At 43.4% G+C, this 20,145-nt stretch overlaps 2 protein-coding genes across 5 annotated transcripts; one reads left to right on the top strand and one right to left on the bottom strand.

Moving 5' to 3' along the window:
- Nucleotides 1-34: 34 nt before the first annotated feature.
- On the bottom strand, nucleotides 35-15,005 carry USP5 (ubiquitin specific peptidase 5). 2 transcript variants are annotated; one of them, XM_051963311.1, is made up of 20 exons: nucleotides 14,806-15,005; nucleotides 10,974-11,099; nucleotides 10,578-10,644; nucleotides 10,221-10,351; nucleotides 9,926-10,071; nucleotides 9,472-9,656; nucleotides 8,794-8,888; nucleotides 8,094-8,287; nucleotides 7,193-7,264; nucleotides 6,504-6,591; nucleotides 6,254-6,379; nucleotides 5,718-5,871; nucleotides 5,226-5,400; nucleotides 4,583-4,671; nucleotides 3,083-3,274; nucleotides 2,389-2,532; nucleotides 2,153-2,298; nucleotides 1,798-1,951; nucleotides 1,385-1,469; nucleotides 35-841 (listed from the first exon to the last, which is right to left on the bottom strand). In XM_051963311.1, the coding sequence occupies exons 1-20, from the start codon at nucleotides 14,914-14,916 to the stop codon at nucleotides 748-750; spliced, it is 2,574 nt and encodes an 857-aa protein (XP_051819271.1). In that variant the 5' UTR covers nucleotides 14,917-15,005; the 3' UTR covers nucleotides 35-747. The 2 variants fall into 2 exon arrangements, with proteins under 2 accessions (XP_051819271.1, XP_051819272.1); XM_051963312.1 differs by having other exon boundaries at nucleotides 3,152-3,274; nucleotides 14,806-15,004.
- Nucleotides 15,006-15,841: 836 nt separating this feature from the next.
- On the top strand, nucleotides 15,842-18,918 carry CDCA3 (cell division cycle associated 3). 3 transcript variants are annotated; one of them, XM_051963332.1, is made up of 6 exons: nucleotides 15,842-15,946; nucleotides 16,149-16,319; nucleotides 17,153-17,285; nucleotides 17,859-18,158; nucleotides 18,299-18,402; nucleotides 18,512-18,918. In XM_051963332.1, exons 2-6 carry the CDS (start codon nucleotides 16,200-16,202, stop codon nucleotides 18,659-18,661), a joined length of 807 nt encoding a protein of 268 aa, XP_051819292.1. In that variant the 5' UTR covers nucleotides 15,842-15,946; nucleotides 16,149-16,199; the 3' UTR covers nucleotides 18,662-18,918. The 3 variants fall into 3 exon arrangements, with proteins under 3 accessions (XP_051819292.1, XP_051819291.1, XP_051819293.1); XM_051963331.1 differs by having other exon boundaries at nucleotides 15,897-16,067; XM_051963333.1 differs by lacking the exon at nucleotides 15,842-15,946 and having other exon boundaries at nucleotides 16,160-16,319; nucleotides 17,157-17,285.
- The last annotated feature ends 1,227 nt before the right edge of the window (nucleotides 18,919-20,145 follow it).

Here is a 20,145-nt window from a genome sequence, read left to right as displayed (position 1 = left end):
CTAGAGAGAAGATGGCAAGAAGGCAGCTCCCAAATTGAGGTCACCACAATTCACCCATTAGACTTTTATTCACATCTGGTGTTTTGGCATTTTCTAGAGGAGAGGGGTATGGGGAAAGACTGGTAGCACAGGGATGGGGAAAATTCCCCAATATCCTCCCACCTTTCCTTATCCTACCCAGGAAGGAAGGAAAACAAAGATGGAATATATGGAAATGGGGGGGAGGGGAGAATGGAGGGGAAAAAGAGAAAGAACTGCCCATCTCCAAACTGAGATACACACACACACACACACACACATACACACACACACACTCTCTCTCTCTCTCTCTCTCTCTCTTTTCTCACTCTCACTCTGTCTCTCTCTGTGTCTTTCTCATATTTTCTCTCTTCCTTGAAGGGCCTGAGCAAGGTTACACTGAGAATCAAAAGCAGAGTAGTAAAGGATGTGGAAGAGGGAAGGGAAATTGAAGGAGAATTGAAAAGATTTCATTATAGACAGAAGGTCCATTCCTCCCCTCCCCTGTCCCCGCCTAAGTCTGTGGGGGTGGCCCCTGCATTCCAGCTTTCCCCTTAACTCAGCCAGTCCCTCAAGGCCTCCAGCGTGCTCTAAGAGATAGGAAGAGAAGGGGATCGAGGAGGAGAATCGGGGTTTCTTCTCTGTTCAGCCCCTCCTCATGCCAGTTGGTCTGTGGTGCCACTGCTGCCTGGCCCGTTTTCAGTAAGAGGTGAGGCAGAAGACAGGCTCTTAGCTGGCCATTCTCTGGTAGAAGTAAATATAGCCCAGGTCCTTGGGTGGCTTCTCTGAGGCACATACTTTCTGATCATTGTAGATAACCCACCTGGGGAAGGAAGGAAGAGAAGATGGGTGCATTGCAGTGCTAATGGACATCAATTCCGTGTCTGAGTCATGCCAGAGAAGTCACTAATAGAGATCAATTTAAGATAATTGATATAGCTAGGTCCAACTTTCTCTTAGGCCTAAGCAACAACTTTCTAGGGCTCCACAGCTAGGGCCTACAGACATCATCACAAAGCACTCCTGCCCTTGGCTCTTCTACACAAGTGATTTTTCTAAGATTTTCTGATAATGTTAAACTCACAACCCTATTTCTCCTTTCTAATATTTCCCCCCTTTATTATGATCCATTAACACCACCACCAATGAACATTTCTGTTCAAAGAAGAAGAATGGATGTGAAATCATGTATTTATTCACATTTAATGTAATAATAACAAAAGTGCCCTGCCTTTTTAAATGTTTCACTAATGCTCTTTTCTTTTATCCCTAGCATTCTCTATTAATTTTCCCTCCTTCCATCCAAACGAAGATGATTAACCTTTTACCAAATTCCCTCTTCCCTGATTCCCAAACAGCATCTCACCTGCCCTCCTTCTTGATATGGCAGACATAGTGACCACACATGGTAGAGGTGCCCATGTGACTGATGAAGGCAAAGAGCTGATATTCTAAGGAAGGAGAAATAATAGAAAAGAATCAGAAGGGAGGAATTTCAGAGACATTCTCCCCAAGATGCCTTTTTACAGACAAATGTTCTATTTCCCATGACCCCAAATGAAGACATATGATTTACAGAAAAGTATGTCACAGACTACATGAAAGATCTAAGATTAGATTAACTTCCAACCTATCAATTCCCAATCATAAAGACAGGCCTAACTTCAAAAGGAACTTTTAACAAAAGGTAGAGGTTCTAAATGGTAAGGTCTACCTTAGAGGCACTAGAGGACAATCTTAGACAAACCACACAGGCCTTCTTTCTGCTCAGATACTCACTTCCAGGACCATCTCGGACTTTAGGTCCCACAGGCACAGACTCAGAGATGGAATCTGCAGCTGAGCGCCCCTCTGAAATGTCCATAGCGGCCTCTGCATCCAGGTCATCAATGTGGCTAAAAATCCAGTCTACAGCCCGTTCAAGATTGTTGTTCTGGGAGAGAGGAAAGGTAAGTTTTTTCCAAAATCATATAACAAGGATTATAACTTAGGTAACAATAGTGAAAAAATAGAGAAAGCTCTAAGAATTCTCTTGGTATAAACAGCTTTCACATCATCCATAGCACATCCACTCTTCCCACATTCTCCCTTCTCTACTCTACCTCCCACAATCACTGAACTCTTCTATCTATACCGTAGCCCGGAGTGCTTTCATGGCCTGGTCCCTGGAGAAGCCCATGGAGACAATAGTAGCCACACAATCTTCTGAGGGGGGGTCAGCCACTGTGCTGGTAGAACCAGGACCACTGGAGCCAGGCAGGACAAGTGGGTTTGCAAAATCTGTGGGAGTACAGGATGTAGTGTTGAAGTATGGAGTGGGTCAAGAATCCCTGCCCCTCAAACCCTAACCTTTTACATTCTCCTTTATACCTGGATCATCCATATGAGACATGACCCAGTTCATAGCAGCTTCAGCCCCACTATTGCCAGTGTAGTAGACAGCTTTACGGCAAGCATCCATGGGGAAACCCATCTCAACCAACTGAATGATGACAGATTCATCCAACATGGGTGCTGTGGAGAGTAGGAGATAGACCGAGGTATCATCTAGCTCCCTGAATAGCACTTGCCCCCCAACCTCCCAGGATCTTATCTCATCTTCCCCCTCCCAACCCCACCTTCTTTTATCTTCTCTTCTTGTACCCTACTCCTAAATTTGAAAAACCTCACAAATATACTGTAGGTTCAGTATACCCAAAAGGAACAGCAATTAGTGACTCCCACCCCCCATTCTCAGGCCTTGGTGCCCAACCATGCAGGAGATTTCCATGTCTGGACTATGTCTATTTCTTCCTACTTTCTTCCAAGGCACCAGGTATGCACAACTAATAAGACAGACTTCCATTCATATGAAGGGTATGAATGGAAAATCTATCTCCACCTCCCCAGTAAGAACCTAGGGAAAGGGTTCTCTAACATGTGGGGAAGAAGGCATGCAAAAGGGAGGACCGACAGGCAAAGTGCAGAGAGGAAAAAAGGACCAGGGAGGGGGCAAGGTACAGCCCCACTTCCCCACACATATCAGCAAGGTAAAGGCAGACAGGCAGGAAGAAGAATCACTAACATGTCGGAGAGGAGAAGTGAGGGGAGCAGAAGGAGTCTTCATCTTCGTTTCCATAGAAACCAAGGCTACCTTTGGGTTCATCTGGGGTGACCAGGGGTGGAGCAATGTCAGGTAGCTCCTCCTCTCCAGGCTGCAGCCCTAACCCCCGAAGCTGTGAGATATCCAGCTCCTCAGGCATCTCAATGGATACATCTGTAACCATGAAGAGAGGGGATGACTTCCAAATTCCCATCAGTTCAGCCTTAACAAGTCCTCTGGAGAACTCAAGTGTTTACCCAAATACTAAAACTAATTAGAGACAAGGACTAATTTTCAAAGCAAACCAGAGCACAGTGTGGAAAAAGCCCTGGAGTCAGGAACCCTCTGTTCGCCCCCTGATTCTTTTGCTACTAAAGAGGACTGACACTGGGAGAAAAATTATCTGCGAAAGGAGAAATCTGAACTAAAATTATATAAGCTTAAGCATATCCCCACAGTTATCTGGTTAAACCTTCCTATAACGCCCAAACACTTGCAGGGATAAAGGTGTGTGCCTAACTTCAACAGTTATCTACCTCTGCTGGGAAATCTTTCCCTACCTGCCTCCCTATAACTTCTACCTACTGATCATAATGCCGGATCAGCTTTCTGGAGCTACACAGATGCATTTAATTCTCTTCCTATATGACAAGACTTTCAATATTTAACACTTCTCAGTCCCTTTAACCATTTCTCATAAAACACAACAGCACGCTGCTTCACCACAGCAATAACTAGGTTTTGGTATTCCTTACACAGAGTGTGGTAACTGAACCTCCCTCCGCTTTGTCCATAAGGAAACTCTGAGCCTTTCCTTTAGCCCAGCTGACTTTTCACAAGATTTTTTTTTTCCTGGAAGTATTAAGAGAAGCATCAGACTGTAGCATTGTTTGGTGTCAGAAAATCTGGATTCAAATCTCAATTATGCTACTTACTATTTGTGACCTTGAGCAAGCCCTTTTCTATCTCTGATCAAGTTTCCTCATCTGTAAAATGACGGGAGTTGGATTTGATGATCTCTTAATGTCCCTTCCAGTCCTAAATCTATGTTCCTACAGTGTGTTCCTTAGCTCCTCTCCCACATTTTTTGTGCCCTAAAACAGCTGCCTATTTCTTTTATCCCCTCATTCTGGCTCTCTCCTTGATTCTGGTAGCTTTCTTCCAGACACATTCTTTATCTTTAAGGGTTTTTCCAACTTTAAAAATGAACCATATTATCATTTTCTCTTAACTCTCACCATCCCATCACCCTAGACTCCATACTTAGTATTTTAAAAAAATTATTTCTAGCTATTCTATCTGCATTTTAAAATTCCTTATTTAAAATTCCTTAAAACTATTCTTATTGGTATTCTTTTAAAAAATAAATAATGCTATCACTTTCCAATGATTCCCCACCCTACTGAGGCCCTTCCTCACAAAAGGTCACAGAGCTAAGCAAAGCCAAGTAACACACTGGCTAGGTTGAACAAGGCCGCATACCTAACTTTTTGGGCACCCAGTCCAAGCCAAAGGTAAACTTCTTGATCTGGATGACCAGGTAGTCAGGGAACGAGGCAAATCGTGTTGTCCTGAGGAAGAGAAAGGCCTTGTACATGAGGAATCTCAGGTTTCCTATTCTTTTCTATTCTGGGGACATCTAGAAGGGGACACCCCTTCTCTGAAGCTCAACTCTTCTTCGGGAAGAGGGCTACTGCCTTATACAATGCCCTCCCTCAAGAAAACTGTTAATGCTTCTGAAGATAGAGAGCAGCAACATCCTGAAGCAGAGCCACGCTGGTGCCATGAGTACAAATGAGCAGCAACAGCACTCTGAAATTCCTACTTGCCTAAGTAGCCAGCAGCCCACTTCCTTTCATGAACCCACAAGGCTTAGCTAAAAGTAACTTGCTAAGAACGAGGAGAGCTTTATCTCTGAATTGTTTCTTGGACAAGGCAGTAGAGAAAAAGTTGAGAAAACCTGCCTTGGTGTGCATGTTTGTATGCAGGCACTTAAACGTGGAGTTTAAGAAGAAACTGCCAATCCCAAGTGATTCTCAACTGAAATGCCAGTCATGAGCAATGGGTGTCCCTGAAGCATGGCTCTAAATACTCTATCCATAGGCCCAATGCAAATGGAACTTACTTGACAGCTACAGATTTAGCTTGGAGGGCTGTGCTCCAGAAGTCATCTACCTGCTCTGGGACCCCAAAGGCCTCCAGGCAGGAACTAAAAGGCACCTGGGCCCGAACCAGCTCTGGCAGAGGCTGCTTCTCCTCTTCTGCTTGGCGTTTCTTCTCTTCATACTCCAAAAGTTCCTCTAGGGGCACAAAGTCAGAACTGTTTGGTAAGCTCATTTCTGTCACTCCCCTGGCCTGTCCAATCACCTGGTAAACATTCTGGCAACAAATAAAGCTTTATGACTGAACGGGAAAGAAAAAATGGAAAGAACTTGAATTCTTCCTGCCTTCTAGTAGGTCTTAAGTGACCCCACCCTTAGATAACCACCAGTCCCCCTCAGGAGCCTGAAAGCAGGGGACTAATATCACTCAGCCTCCTCCTCTCATCCCAGGACCATGGAGAGCTCAAGTCTCCAGGTGGGTCTACTTCATTGGTAGTGTTACTGCCAACCCCAACCTTTGTTAAGGGCTGCATCCATGGGTACAGGCAGCTGCATGATATAGTCCACTCGCTGGGTGTACTTGACCTTCTCTGTGGCCAGGCACTTGATCTTCTCTTCTACCAGGAATCGGAATACTTCATTTGGGTTTTCTGAGCTTCGGCAATTCCTCTGAAGGGAAATGGGAAGGCAGGGAGGAGGAAGAAGGATTGAGGGATCCAAGATAGGGAATGAGGGCCTAGAGAGGAAAGGGAAGCCCACCAAGACCTTCAGTGACACAAGGGTGAAGTGGGAATCTTTCCTAATACCCCTCCCTCTCCCCAATACTGAGAGGCATCTTTTTTTTTTTTTTTGGCCAATTAGGCTGTCAGGTCCCTGACCATGTATTCTCTTCACTATTCCTTGGGTGCTCTGGACTCAAGGAGTATTGCCAAATTAAGGGGATTAGAATGACTGACAAGAGGAAGAAATAAGAAAAACAAGAGTAAACCAGTCCTGGAGAAGGGTTGTCTTGCCCACCCTCTGCTAATTTTCTTCTTTTCTCCCCTTTTACCTCAACCATATTTATAAAGTGAAGGAAGAACTCTTGGGCATCCTGCTGCCGGTTGGTGGAGAACTCTGGGTGACCTTTGCCAATGAGAGACTTGAACATTCGAGGGGCAATGCCATCCTGAATTCCCTAGAGGGAGCAAAGAAGGAATTTAGCAGATAGCCAAAGCTTTCTACCATCCATGCCAACAATTTCCTATAGACCCTCTCTTAATTCTAGAAAGAGACCAACCAAGGAAGAGAACAGAACTCACTTTTTGCTCTGGCACCTGTTCCCCATCTCCAGATTCTGGTGCAGGCTTGGAATACTCCCCTGAGAGAAGGCCATGGCCCAACTTGGCTCTAAGAAAAATGTTCAAAAGTCAGCACAAGCCCCCACCCTAGTCTCAAGCCTAGGGACTAATACTATTATGCTGACTGCAAGTTCCTGATGTTTGTAGTACATCTTCCACACAAAACACACACACACATACACAACGCCCCCCCCCCCCTTTTTCTCTCACCCCCGACTTGGGCACCTGAAAACATTCCTAGAAGCAGGATGGTATGAAGAAAAAAACACAGGACCTAAGAGCCAGAAGAAACCAGCACGAGCTCCTGCTTCATCTTCAGTGGCTGTACCGAGGGGCAAGCCACTCATTCTCCCAAAGTTGTAAAATGGGCATAATAATATCTGTCCTACCTAATTTGCTGGAATGTTGTAAGGAAAGTGTTTTAATAACTATTAGATTATAAGTACATCCAAGCTATTATTCTTCTTAGCATCCTACTATACTGTCTCAGCAAGACCTCTCTCAATTCAGGATACCTCCAAGAGGCAAACAAACAATGGCAACCCTCCTCCACATTCCCTGGCCCCAACCATCCACTGAGCACAGGAGCCATGGCAAAAATTAAAACCCAGGTTCCTTCCATCCCTTCACCCCAGAGCTTAGTCACATACACCTGGGTGCTGAAGTCCTGGGTGGGGTCGGATGGTGCATTCTGGAAGATCTTCTCCAACTTGTCCACATACCTAGGGACCAAGAGAATGCTTACAAATCTCTAGTCCAGACCAGAATAAAGGGAAGGTTAGTGGTTACCAGAGAGCTAGAGAAAGCTATGAGAGGTGTCCAAAGGAAAGAGAGAGATTCAGAAAGAACTCTACCCCAAATGACAATGAACCTTGGAGCCCAGAAAAATTACTTAAGCAGGATAGAATGGACCTTCCTTACCCCTCAGTAACAAGGTGCCTCTCTGGCACCCCTTTTGAAAGAGAAGGGAAAAAAGCAGGTTTGGGATTGGGAATCTATACATATATATATATATATATATAATTTATACCATATTAATCTGTATCTGTTGGTATGCTGCATTATAAATGCTTTCCTGTTTTTCTTGTGTGTCCTTTCTTCCAAATTTGACTGTAAATTCAAGGTCAAGGATTTTGTCTTAACATTTCATCTTATAGCAACACAACCCTCTCACCCTTTGCCAGCCTCATGGTGCTATTTGTCAGATAATCCAATTTCATACTAAATCCTACATAGGGAAAATAAATATATGGGACTTGTGTAAGCACAAAAGCTAAAGAGAGGAATTATATGGGTCAGATGGACTCAGGGCTATTATTCATCTTATTCAATTCTATCCCTGCAGTCCAGAGCCTGCAGTCACAGTAAATGTCTGAGGAACCATTCTGAGATTTGGATATAATGCAAAAGAGGGTGGGGGGGGGGGGGGAAGAGGGGAAGACTGAGGAAGAAGAGAATCAAGTAAGCTATGAAGTAGAAGATGAAAGATACTAAAAATCCAGAGCCCCTAAGTAAAAAAGGCCAAATAAAGTTGAGGAGGGAGCCACTTACTTCCTCTGGAAGTCAGGGATGCTGAAGAGCACTTGAACCACTGAGTTGAGGTAACAGCTATTGCCTAAGTTTCGGATGCCTGTGTAACTGGGGCCATAGAGGGGCTTGAGTTGCACGCTGGACTCCTGGATCAACTCCCATTCACCAATCCGCTGATTCATATCTATCTCCAGCTCTGTCATTGTTTTGTCTGTCTGGGGTGGGAATGGCAAGTCAGGTTTGGGATCCAGGACCTTCCCAGGTTTAACTTAATTGTATGTTATACTTCTTTGTGTCAACTATAGTATATACACACATATAAACAAATAGTGCTATACATGTAGCATGAGCTGACAAATCCTTGTTAAATCACAGAATCTTAAGAGATAATTCATCTCATACAACTCTTTACATGGTACAGAAATCCATGACAGTCAATTAATCTCTATGTGAATCAAGGAATGAAAAAGATAAGGCCTGATCGTAAACAAAAGTTCTTACTGGAAAATCACAAGCCTTGCCCAGCGAATGGAGATAGTTGTACTCAAAGCACTCTCCTTCAATGACAGTTAAAGATCTGATACTTGGGGCCACTCAAGTCCAAGACTGTCCCAGGACCTGATTTTCCGGCTTTCCCTTGGCTGAAAACTCTTGAGAGAATTGGTGGGGAAAGGGAGGGGGAGATATGAAGGAAGTAAGTTGTAGCAAAGAGCTTGCTCACCTTCTGCATCTTCAGCATGTCAATGCCAAAATGGGATAGGTGTTCTGCTAGATTGGGATCCAGAACCATATCATCTTCATCATATGAGTAAACATCTAGGCACAGAAAAAAGGATGTTGTTACTTATGGGGAGATTAATTTTGATCCCAGTCCCTGTAATACCAAAGAGGAAGTCCTAATGGGATAGAATTGCAAAACTTATTCCAGTCACCCTCCAAGAAGCTGAAGTCAACTAGATAAACATTTATTATATGTTTCCTATGCAACACACATTGTACTAAGAGCTTGGATTAGAAGACAGACAAAAATGGTCCTTGCCTCTAAGGAGTTCACAACCTGACAGGAGAAACAATATGCAAACAACTATTTATAAATAAGAGACATGCATATTACTTGGAAATAATCTCAAAAGAGAAGACTTTATCATTAAGAGGGATTGGGAAAGGCTTCTTGTAGAAGCCAGGATTTTAGGTGGGACTTGAAAAAAATCTAGGGAAGCAATCAGGAAAGAAAGTGTTCCAGGGAAGTGTTCTAAGGGACAGCCAGCATCTGAAAATGATGACCACCTGAGTCCCAGATGCCAATTCCTGAAGGAATAAATGAGTCACTACACCAAAAGCTCCATTACAATTAAAGGAAGTTGAAGACATATATGAAAGGAAGGCAGAGGGACTATACCTGCACCATCAGGTGTGATGGTGCCAAGCTTCACTGCCAATGGGTACCCAGTTTCTTTGTAATGTTCTACCGCATGGTTATTGCCCCCACTCCCATCAAAGTATCGACGACCGCAGAGTATGGAACCATCCGTCATGTTGAGCCACAGGTTTTCCCGCATATCACATTTGGAACATTTCCAGCCACTGCCAAACAGAACAGGGAAAAAGCTAAGAATTCCCTTTGAAACCATAATAGGGCTGTGGTAGCCTAGATCTTCCCACTACCAACATAATGCCTGTGTTGCCGTGTTCATACAGTGAGGACAAGGGAATTAGGCAGATCTCTCCTCTTTACCCAAACTGATCCCTCTCCCCTAATTTTTTCTACCAGTTCCAAACCCAAGTGAGTGCCCTGTGTTTCCCCACTGAGACACTAGCTATGCTGTCTGTAGAAGCACAGGACTAAGTCTCACCAGGGAGGGATTCGGGCAGGATTCTCCAGCTGCTTGAGATTGAAGGCGTGCTTGGAGACTTGCCGCACCTCCCCGTCCCAAGCCTGTACCTCCTGTTTCCGTGAGGCAGAGTCTGCTGACAACAGGGCCTCCACTGCACTGGTGATCTGAGAGAGCAGACGAAGGGCACCGATGTCAGAGGCCGATCTCATTTGAGATGTTGTTCTATCTTTGCTGCTCCATCAGCCTTCCCAGTCCCTCCTTCTCCCCCCAGCCTTAGGCTCTCTGGTGCCAATGTGAGGAAGGATGTCCATACCCGGTCTCTGGCCATTTCAGGCAGTCCTCCCAGCCCATCTCGGGCAATCTCCAGATAGTCTGGTAAAATGACAATCTTCACATCCTCATCATATTCAAACTTCTCTGTGAGATCAAACCCGCCTTCCACACCTGACAGAAAAAGAGGAGGAGAGGGCAAATAGGACAATAGCCCAGAGGCCTGGTGACCCAGAGGTACCTGGATCCCTGCCCTTTCTACCTACTGGGTTTTCATCTCCTCCAAAACTGAGGAGACCTCAGATCAGGGCACTTCCTTGGATCGCTCCTTATGGCAATGAGAACAAATGGATTACACAAGGAAAAAGAACAAGGAAACAATGTTGTGCAGAGAACTCACCAATAGCCAGGCGCGTTGGCTTCTTTCTGGGGGGATCTCCTGTCCCTGAAGTGGTATCATCTTCTTTCTACAAATGAGTCAGGGAGGATAGGGTCAGTGTCAGGGTCACAGGAATAAATACAGTGCGTTGGAGAAAATCTGAGGAAAGAATCCAATTGAAATGGGAGAAAACAGTGGGATATGTTACAAGGGAAAACAGTGAATGAAAATGGAAAATGGGAAAAAAAAAAACCCACAATCAATCCTAAGAAATAGGATAAGGCTAACAGAAAATACAATGATAACAGACCACTGAAAGCAATGCAAAATGCTAATTCCAAGTTCCACAATTTCTATTTGGAATGTGCCTAACCTGAAGATGCTCCCAGTGACCCAGCTCATCCCCATTCAACTTACTGGACGCCGAGTTCTCTGGAGGTGAAGATAGACCCGCTGTCCAGTCCTGCAGTAATGCTTCTCAACGTACTGTTTGCCAAAGCCCAAAAAGGTATTCATGCAAATATACAGACCACCCTCGGACTCCTGAGAGATGGAAGATAAGGAAAGAGGCAGTGAAAGCTGGCTAGACAGGTTCGCCCAAGAGATGGGATCCACATTCAGATTCTAACATTATTTAACTCGAACCATGCTATTTTTAGATCTATGTTAGACAGACATGAGGGGGATTAGTTTTTAAATAGTAACCCAAAGTATCCATAATGGTTCGGTTAAATAAACCTATAAAGATTAGTACTTATTTAAAAAAAAAAACACCTATTGTTGTTCAGCATTAATCTCTGAATGTTTTATACCTCCTTTGACCTCAAGAATAATACAATGCATTTTAACATCACACTGTAGATTGATAAAACAGTAATTTTTAAACAAAAGAGGAAAGCATCAAAGAATATCTAAGTAGATCATAAAAAGTAAATATAGAAACAAAAATACTTTTGAATATGTATGCACACACAAACAAAATGCAAATATTTAGAAGAATAAGAATCAATATGGACCAAAATATTGCTTCCAGGAAAAACTGATTAGTACCGTTTTTTTTAAAACAATGCTAACATTATGTTCTAATTTAAGAAAAAAAGGCAGCTACAAAAGTTTCTCCTACTTGGCTGGTTATAAAAATATAGATGATACAGAACCATTCTATTCTTATTTATCATTTAAAACAAAACCACTAAAGTTATACAGAATTTATCTTTGATGATCCACATTGGCATACATAGCTAAAGTGATTAATTTCAAAGTTTATGCAGGAAAACTAGTTCACATTATGATTCTAAGGGATCTAATGCAAAAGTTACCACAAATTCAAATCAGACTAATCATTTCTCTCTATTTTAACAAGCTAGATTAAAATCTGTCAGTAATCAGAATACCAATGTTACAATGCAAATGGAAAATTCCACATGTAGTCTCATGAGCATGAAAGCCTTAAAATATTATTTTGCTTTTGAAATGCAAAGACATTATTGTAAAGATATCTCAAAGCACTGAGGAGCTATATTCCAGAACAAGAACTAAAGCATCCCCCAAGGGAAACAAAATGAACAAAACTTGTTTATTAGTAAATACTACTTGAAGTCAGAAGTAGGAATGTTAAAATGAAACAAAATGAACAAAACTTGTTTATTAGTAAATACTACTTGAAGTCAGAAGTAGGAATGTTAAAATGAAACAAAATGAAATTTGCATTGTATGATATGATCATAAGCAAGAATTAGAGCCTAATTTAAAATTTTTTCAACATCAATCCTCTCTGAGGAAAAAAGAAAAAACTTGTTATTATTGTCCATTCCATTTCCAAGCTTCCAGTCTTGGAAGCTCTAGAAGCTCTAGAGCCTTCTTCCTACTTTTAGATTTAATCTTGATATTCACCTAAAATAGGTTTCTCCAGGTATGGATAATAGAAAAAGGCAGGATAGAATTGGGAACCAGTTCTTTGGAGATAAGTATGCTGTTCATACTTCTGGGGAAGATGACCAACTCTATCACAGTATAATGGAAATGATGAATTTTGACTTTACAAAGCATTAGGAAGTCCCAGATGTTCAAAATCGGAAGTTTGAGCAATCTAGGATTCCTATGGCAAAATCATCCTCCCTTCCCAAGCCTCATCAAAATATCAGAACCACTAGTATCTCCCACTCATAGAAATTATATCCATTTCCAAAATTATCCTTAGTGAAAAGCCATCAATGCATCTATTAGAGAAAAATACTGGGAAAAGACAAGTCTTCAGTTCAATCTGTTCACACCTAAGAAAGAAAAATAGATTTCCCTTGAAGTTATGATGGAGAAAATGCAAGAGACTGGGGTTAACAAAGTACAGTCACACCCTGTAGCAACAAGTGTTACCTTCCCAGAATAAGGACTTCTATAAAATCCTCACATTACAAAGAATAGAACATCATGGAAAATCCTAGGTCATCACAGAGATCTGAGCCATCCAGACACTGTAGAGTTTACAATGTTCATCATTTCTCATGGGAGAAACCCATCTAAACCTTTTTGACACACAACCCCAACCCCACCCCAAATGGGGACAACCAAATATATCCACAGCAGTCAGCCAAGTAGGCAACATTTTTTCAGCGAAGGAAGCTTTATTAGCTCCCTTATCTCAAGCTACTAGTTCCTTAAAAGCTGTCAAAAGGCAAAATGCCTTTTTGGATTGGTTAAGCCATCAAGTACAGAGATGGATAGAAGTTAACTAGAACATTAAAGGGAAATGCAACACCCCCTTTCAAATACTGAAAGCCTTTGAGAGTGGGTCCTTCACCCAATCCATGAACTTAATCCAATACAACAAGCATTAATAATATTTTGGTATAATATGCAAGAAGTTATCTATGCTAGGAGCCGGGGATACAATGACAAAACAAAATCAGTCCTGGACTTCATGAGTTTATCTTCTAGTTTCAACTTGTAAAAAGATAAATAAACACACCCCATAATTTAACGAGGAAGAAAGTTAATAAATATACTTGATAAGCACTAAGCAAGGCATTATTCATTTCTGCCCCAGAAATATAAGTCTTGGCTTTCACAAAGCAAAGAGAGTCTCTAAAGCTCCATGCTGAGGAATCCTTTCTCCTCAACTACTAAAACTTCAGGGGAAACAATACTACTAAGATCTCCCAAGCCACAAAATCACAACAGATAACTGCACCAAGGAACTGAATAAAAGCTCCAAAACAGCTGTCCTCATCACTGATGATGCAGTTCCATCCTGACTTGTCAGTTTCCTGCATGAGCCAATCTGGCTGAAGTCTTCCAAGGCAAGGCCCATTACCTACAGGCAAAGGGAGGATCCCACCCCGGTTTATTGCCCTCTCATTCTGGGCTTGGACCATCGTCCTGCCAGCACAGGGCACAACGCTTTCTGTCCCTGCATCCTCTCTGCTCAGGAGGGAAATAGAGCAGGAAAAGAGGCACAGGATGATTCGGATGGAGCACGGCGTGTGGGTGTGGGCTCTGTGAAGTGTCTTAAGTCAGGACAGGAGAAGAGTAAGATTGACTTGCATTTGCTCTAAAACAAGAGCCATCTTTCCGCACCTTACTCTGTTCTTTCTAAGGGAACTATAATAGATCCACAGGTCAGCGGGGGGGAAAGGAAGGAGAAAGGAATATGAGAAAAGATGACTTTTTTGTCACTAGACAGTGGAAGTTCTATTTGCATTTCATAACCCAATCCCAGCCCCTCCCCACGAGGTGGCAGGTTTTTATTCAGCCCTACTCATCACGGACTTTAAAGTGACCAGCACCTGGAGAAGGCACAATGCACTGTTGAAACGACCCCCCCCCCCCCCCAATAGTCTGGGGTGGATGTGGGGAGAGGGGGGAAGGGAGGAATGGGAGAAAAAGCACAGCTCCTATCAGACTACCACTCCCAATGGGCCCCACGCGGCCAGCGAGAACTCTCCAGCCGGTCGCCAGGACCGCTAGGGAGATGTAGTTCTCTGACTAGGATGCACCTGAGGCTTCGAATGATAAGAGAAAGGCATGGGCGACTACAACCCCCAGAGTGCTCCACAGGACAGGGGGAAAAAAGGGCTGGGTAAAGTGCCCTTGGGTGTGGTAGTCGCCTATAGTCCCTATGCTCGTGCGTGTTAACGGCGGAAGAGGGCGCGGAGGACTACAAATCCCATAGTGCCTTGCGAAAGCCCGGTCGTGCAGGCCCCGGCAGAATGACCAGGGCTATGCTCGCCGCAGGCATGGGGAGTGGGCTTACCGGCGTGTCGAAAGAGAAGGCGCATTCGTCTTTGTGAACCCGATCTCCGGCCTTGGGGACCCGGATAGTCGGTAATACAGATAGCAGCGCCTCCTCACTCAATTCCGCCATGACACCGGCAGCAGCGCTTCCACACAGAACGGCTCCCGCGACTCCCACGGTTCCTCGCCCCTACTCCCTCAACCAATCCGTAAAGCACTCTAAGCGCACGCGTACTAAAAGGAGACGCGCGCGCCTGGCGGTTAGGTAAAATTGCTCTTCCCTACTTTCTATGGAAGCCAATGAAAAGCGTTCCTAAAGCAATTGACAGCTGAATCAGCCAATCCTAGACCTCTAAAGAAAGAACGCTTACAGGATGCGAGGCCGGTAGCGAAGTTTTTGCTCTCCTGACTGTGCCACCTCTGTCGCGCCCTCACGCGCCTTCGGCTGACCAATCCAAACCCACCTTTCAAGTAATTGACAAGTGTTTTAACTAATCATCCCGTGAAACGTTTATTGGGAATGGTCTAATCGGAAAAATGTAAGGACTGACATAGTGGCTTTTATAGCTTTTGAAAAGCTATTTCTAAGGAGGAAGAAACCTTAGCGTAAAGACATATGATCGCTGCTATCCCTAACCAATAGCTGCTATTGAATAAACTCTCTTCCGGAGGGGGGAGCGGTGAAGAGGCCATTAACCTCTCAAAGCTTGTTCTAATGTCTGATCATTCATATTTTACGTACATATATTTTATTATTATTATTCCATTCTTCATTAAACGACAATAAATACAAAACATAATGTATTGAGTACTTTTTCAGGGTTTCAAGGAATGACAGCTGGCATGAACTGGAGAGAAACCGTTTTAATTAATTAAAGATTCCCCCTGGAGATAGAGCTGAGGGATTTCATGGGAGTAGGAGGGCTTTCTGGGTCAGAGACCCATTTTAAATGCCCATTGGCCCTTGTAATGCATGTGACAGACACCTCCCGAAGCCAATGAACGCCCGTATTGTCAAGATTCGTTTCACGTACAAGAGGGTGGCCCGAGGTTCAGCCAATCAGAGGGATCCAGGAGGCGTGGCGGGAGGTTTGAAACGCAACTTTGAGACGTCTGGACCGAATGGTAACAGATCCTCTGGAAAATCCTGAAACCGAAAAGTGAGCGAGCTTTCGGAGCTGGGAGGCATTTTCCCCCTTCCCTCTTTTCTACTCCGGGACTTTCTGTCTGCACTACGCTGGGGCCTCCACTCCGGGGAACCAAAGTCGTCAGAAGTCAAAGGTCAACTCTCCGACCCCTTGGCTCACGGGCGAAACGGCAGGGAAAGTGTCCGAGTCCTGAACGTCCCCTTTCTCCCCGCAGGTCTTCCCGTGCTCCCGCCCTCGTGGGCAGCTGGCCGGCCGAGCTGCGAGGATGGGCTCGGCTAAGAGCGTCCCGGCCACCCCGGCCCGTCCTGCGCCATGCAACAAGCACCTGGCGCACGTAACAGACCCTCGTTCTCCCAGCGCAGGCATTCTGCGCACCCCCATCCAGGTATTGGGGAGGTGGAAAAGCTAGAGGGGTTCCCCGTCTACCCTTAATCCCTCTGGGAAGTCTGTGTAAAGGCAGGGTGCTGGCTTCTCATGTTTGCTCGGGAGATCCATAACCATACTCCTACTCCAGAGTATAGAACTGACTAGTCCAACCTAATTATTTTACAGACTAGAAAACAGGCCCAGAGAGGCGACATGAATTGCCCAGGATAATATAGCAGGCCCGGGTGTAACCTATGTCTCTCTGACTTCAAAGCAAATGTATTTTTCCATTCTACCATAACTACCTCCAGTAGATTTGGAGGCATGAGATGCAGGTTTTAACCACAAAAAATCCAACATTTGCCTGCTTTTGTAATCATCGTCATCATCGAAATCATGGTTTTACCATTTATATGGTGTTTGCTATGAACTAGACACTGTGCTAAGTGAATATTTGGATCAAATGCTTTATTTGATCTTCACAATGACCCTGGGAGATTGGTACTTTTATTATAATACCCATTTTACAGAGGTGTAAATTGTGGCGAGCAGAAGTAGGTTGTGTGCCCTGTGCCCAAGGTCATACAACAAGTAAATGCCTGAGGCTGGATTTGAACTCTATCCACTATGCCAACAGCTGCCTCTGGTAACCATGAACAAGTCATCTAATCTCTTTCTGAGCCTGATTTTTCTCTATATGCTATGGGTGATGGTAAAGCCCTGCATAGGAATGTATAATTGTGAATCTTCAGTTGATGCAATTGTGTTGTTGGGGATCACAGGAGAGGAGGCAGAGAAAGTGGGGGCCACTGCAGTTCTGAGAATGGCCTAGATTCTGTGTCATATTGGCAGGTAGAGAGCTCGCCACAACTAAGTCCACCTGCCATGGAATGGCAGCAGGAAATGGTGCAACACCCTCAGGACTCAGATCCCCGGTCTCCCACATTTGGCATCATCCGGACACCCATGAAAACCAGCACAGTAGGTTGGTATTGCACCCAGGACCAAGACAGACTGTTAGATAAAGCTGTTTCCATAAAACTATCCCCACAAGCCCCATTCCAGAGTTATAGCATATTGCTTTCTTTTCTTTTCTTTTTTTTTTTTTGCCTATTGCTTTCTAAAGAAACCAAGATTTCTCTCTAATCCCTCTTTATCTACCCTCTCCCTGCCTCTCTCTCTCCTCCCCACTACATTTCTGTCCCATGGACTTTTGTCCCTTGCTAATTGGATTCTGGTCCTCATCTAATCCTTGGGCTCATTTTCATCCCTCCTTTAAGTTAGGAGTTCTTCATCTGAGATCTGGAACATGAAAAAAAAATTTAAGACTGCATCTCAATATAATTGGTTTCCTTCGTATATATTGTATATGTTAAAAATTAATTCTGAGAAAAGGGGGTCCATAAGCTTCACCAGACAAGGGGACCATGTCACAGAAGAAAAAAAATTTAAACCCCCTGCTCCCGTGACTAGATGACAAGACTCTTACTTTCTATGCTCTTGTTATATGATTGGCAGAGTCTGGAAACAGTTCTTAGCTCAAGTTTGTCTCTTCCAGACCTTTCAAACCAGCTGGTAAAGCAGCTTAGTGAGGCCTTTGGGGCTGAAGCCTCTAAGCCAGAGCATTCCACTGAGCTGGTCCTACCTGTGAAGTTTTCATCACATCCTAAGCAGGACTTGTCTCTGGATACTCCAATATTCCTTGAACGCCAGAAACTACCAGCCTCCCTGAACCAAACTGAAGTTTCCCGAAAACAGGCAAACACTACAGAAGTAACAGAACAGCCTCCAGCTCTTCGAATGACCAGCCAGGACCCTGACAAGTTTTTCAGAGGCTCTGAGACTCCTTGTTCCTCAGGTACAAGATACTGGTGGGAGAAAAAGTAGCAAACAAGTTTTCCTTCCGAGGGAGTAATGAAGGGAGTGACATATATTGAAGGTGAGTATATTTAGGACAATTCTCATTTTGATCTCTCCCTTCCCCCTACCATCATTCAGGTTCTAGGCCCCCTAGAAGGAAACCTGCTGGCAAGGTCCTAGGGAGATCACCCCTCACCACCCTGCAGGATGATAATTCCCCTGGTCCCCTGATGCCTCGGCAGGTAAAGGTTGTGGGAGGAAAAGGGGTTTACTGAGTAGTCTAGTCCTTAGCAGAGTGTTTTTTTAATTTGGAATTGTTTCTCTTGAGCTTCGCATCTTCTTCCTCTATAGAATAAACGGTCCACAGTGCTGAGTGAGAATGTGGGAGAATGGAGAGAAGGGGCTATTCTAGGAACTGGACACCCTTTGAAGATCACTGGACGGGCCTGGGATCAGGGTCATAACAAAGAGAACCAGCATTGTCCCTTGATTGAGAACTAGAACCTAATTCTCTCTACTGTAGATTTTGGCGCTTCATTTTATCTCCTCTCTTAATAGCCCTGAGATGGATCCATTCATTTATCTTGCCTCCCCACAACTGAGGTAATCCACTCTGAAGAAGAGTGTATCTTGTCAACCATTATCTTCATGCTCCCCTTATCTCATTCCAGATAATTCCCTCATCCCCACTTGTACAGTATGTATTTGATGTGTGTATGATTTCTTTTATATTAAAGAAAATGTTGAAAAAATTAAAAGTAGTTATCAAAAGCCTAAGACTTTGGGCATGGGAACAGTGACTGAAGAAATTAGAGAAAAGTCAGGGATCCACCCAATGAATACAATAAAGCTAAAGTACTGAATGATTAGGAAAAACCATAGATAGTATTGCAGTCCTTACTCCAGCCATGATCATGAAATTATCCTTAACCACCATTTTATTTGCTTACTTGCTCATTGTAAAATGAGAAACTACACATCAAGATATTCTTGAGAACATCAGAATGAGGAACAGACAAGATTTCACCACTTTCTACAGCAACTTTTCTACATCTTCACAAGCATAGTTGCTTAAATAAGGTATAAAGTGAGTTTTGATTTTTAAAAAATTTGTCTCAAAATAAAATGCAAACCAAATCTGAAGTCTCTCATGCAAGCATTTGGAATCAGAAACAGAGTTAAAATCTCTTCAGTCCTCACCCTTCTTGACTTCTGCAGCATTTAACACTGTTGATTGCCTCCTACAGGATACTTTCTTGTTTGTGACACTAATCTCTTCTGATTTTTCTCTTATCTATCTGACCTTGTCAGTCATCTTTGCTGGATCTTCATCTGTGTTACACTTAGCCATGAATGTCACATTTCCTAATCATGATTTTCCCACAGTGCTCTTAGGTCCTTTTTTCTTTTCTTCTATATAACTTGTTTGAGTTAAATTGTCATCTCCCATTCTTATATATTCTATATATATCCAGTTCTACTTTCTCCCGAGTACTAGTCATGAATTACAACCTGCCTAATGAACATTTTGAACGGGATGCCCTATGTTCATCTCAAACTCAACATGTCCAAAACAAAAAACATCTTTCCACTAAAATCCTGCCCTCTTCTAAATTATTTTTGTTGAGTGGCCCTATCTCCTTGAGCTCCCAATTTTGGTATCATCTTTGACTCTTAGAATATCTCTTATCTGTGCCCCCTTTCTCTCCATTCACATAACTACCACAATAAATCAGGTTCTTGTTGCCTTTTATCTGGATTATTGCAATAGCCTTATTTTTCTTCATGCCTCAAATTTTTGTTCAATCTATTCTCCACTCACCTAATAAAGATCTTTTCCTAAAGTGTACATCTGACCTTTGATCCATTGATCAATAAACTCCAGTAATTCTCTATTGCCTCCAGGATAAAATAGAAATTCTTCAGCATTTAGGTCTTTTCACATATCTCCCAATATTTTTAGTTTTCTTATTTCCTTCTGTACA

The sequence above is a fragment of the Antechinus flavipes genome, chromosome 5 (assembly GCF_016432865.1).
Source record: "Antechinus flavipes isolate AdamAnt ecotype Samford, QLD, Australia chromosome 5, AdamAnt_v2, whole genome shotgun sequence".
NCBI classification, from domain to species: domain Eukaryota; kingdom Metazoa; phylum Chordata; class Mammalia; order Dasyuromorphia; family Dasyuridae; genus Antechinus; species Antechinus flavipes.
The sequence above is the reverse complement of the archived record's forward strand: the minus strand, read 5'-3'. Positions and strand labels throughout refer to the sequence as shown.

Coding starts and splice junctions, on each gene's coding strand:
- USP5 (XM_051963311.1), bottom strand. CDS start 14,916: ATGGCGGAATTGAGTGAGGAGGCGCTGCTATCTGTATTACCGACTATC. Junction 10,072..10,220: donor CTGAAATGGCCAGAGACCGG/GTATGGACATCC, acceptor CTGCTCTCTCAG/ATCACCAGTGCAGTGGAGGC. Junction 6,380..6,503: donor AACAGGTGCCAGAGCAAAAA/GTGAGTTCTGTT, acceptor TGCTCCCTCTAG/GGAATTCAGGATGGCATTGC.
- CDCA3 (XM_051963332.1), top strand. CDS start 16,200: ATGGGCTCGGCTAAGAGCGTCCCGGCCACCCCGGCCCGTCCTGCGCCA. Junction 18,159..18,298: donor TGAGACTCCTTGTTCCTCAG/GTACAAGATACT, acceptor ACCATCATTCAG/GTTCTAGGCCCCCTAGAAGG. Junction 18,403..18,511: donor GTCCCCTGATGCCTCGGCAG/GTAAAGGTTGTG, acceptor CTTCCTCTATAG/AATAAACGGTCCACAGTGCT.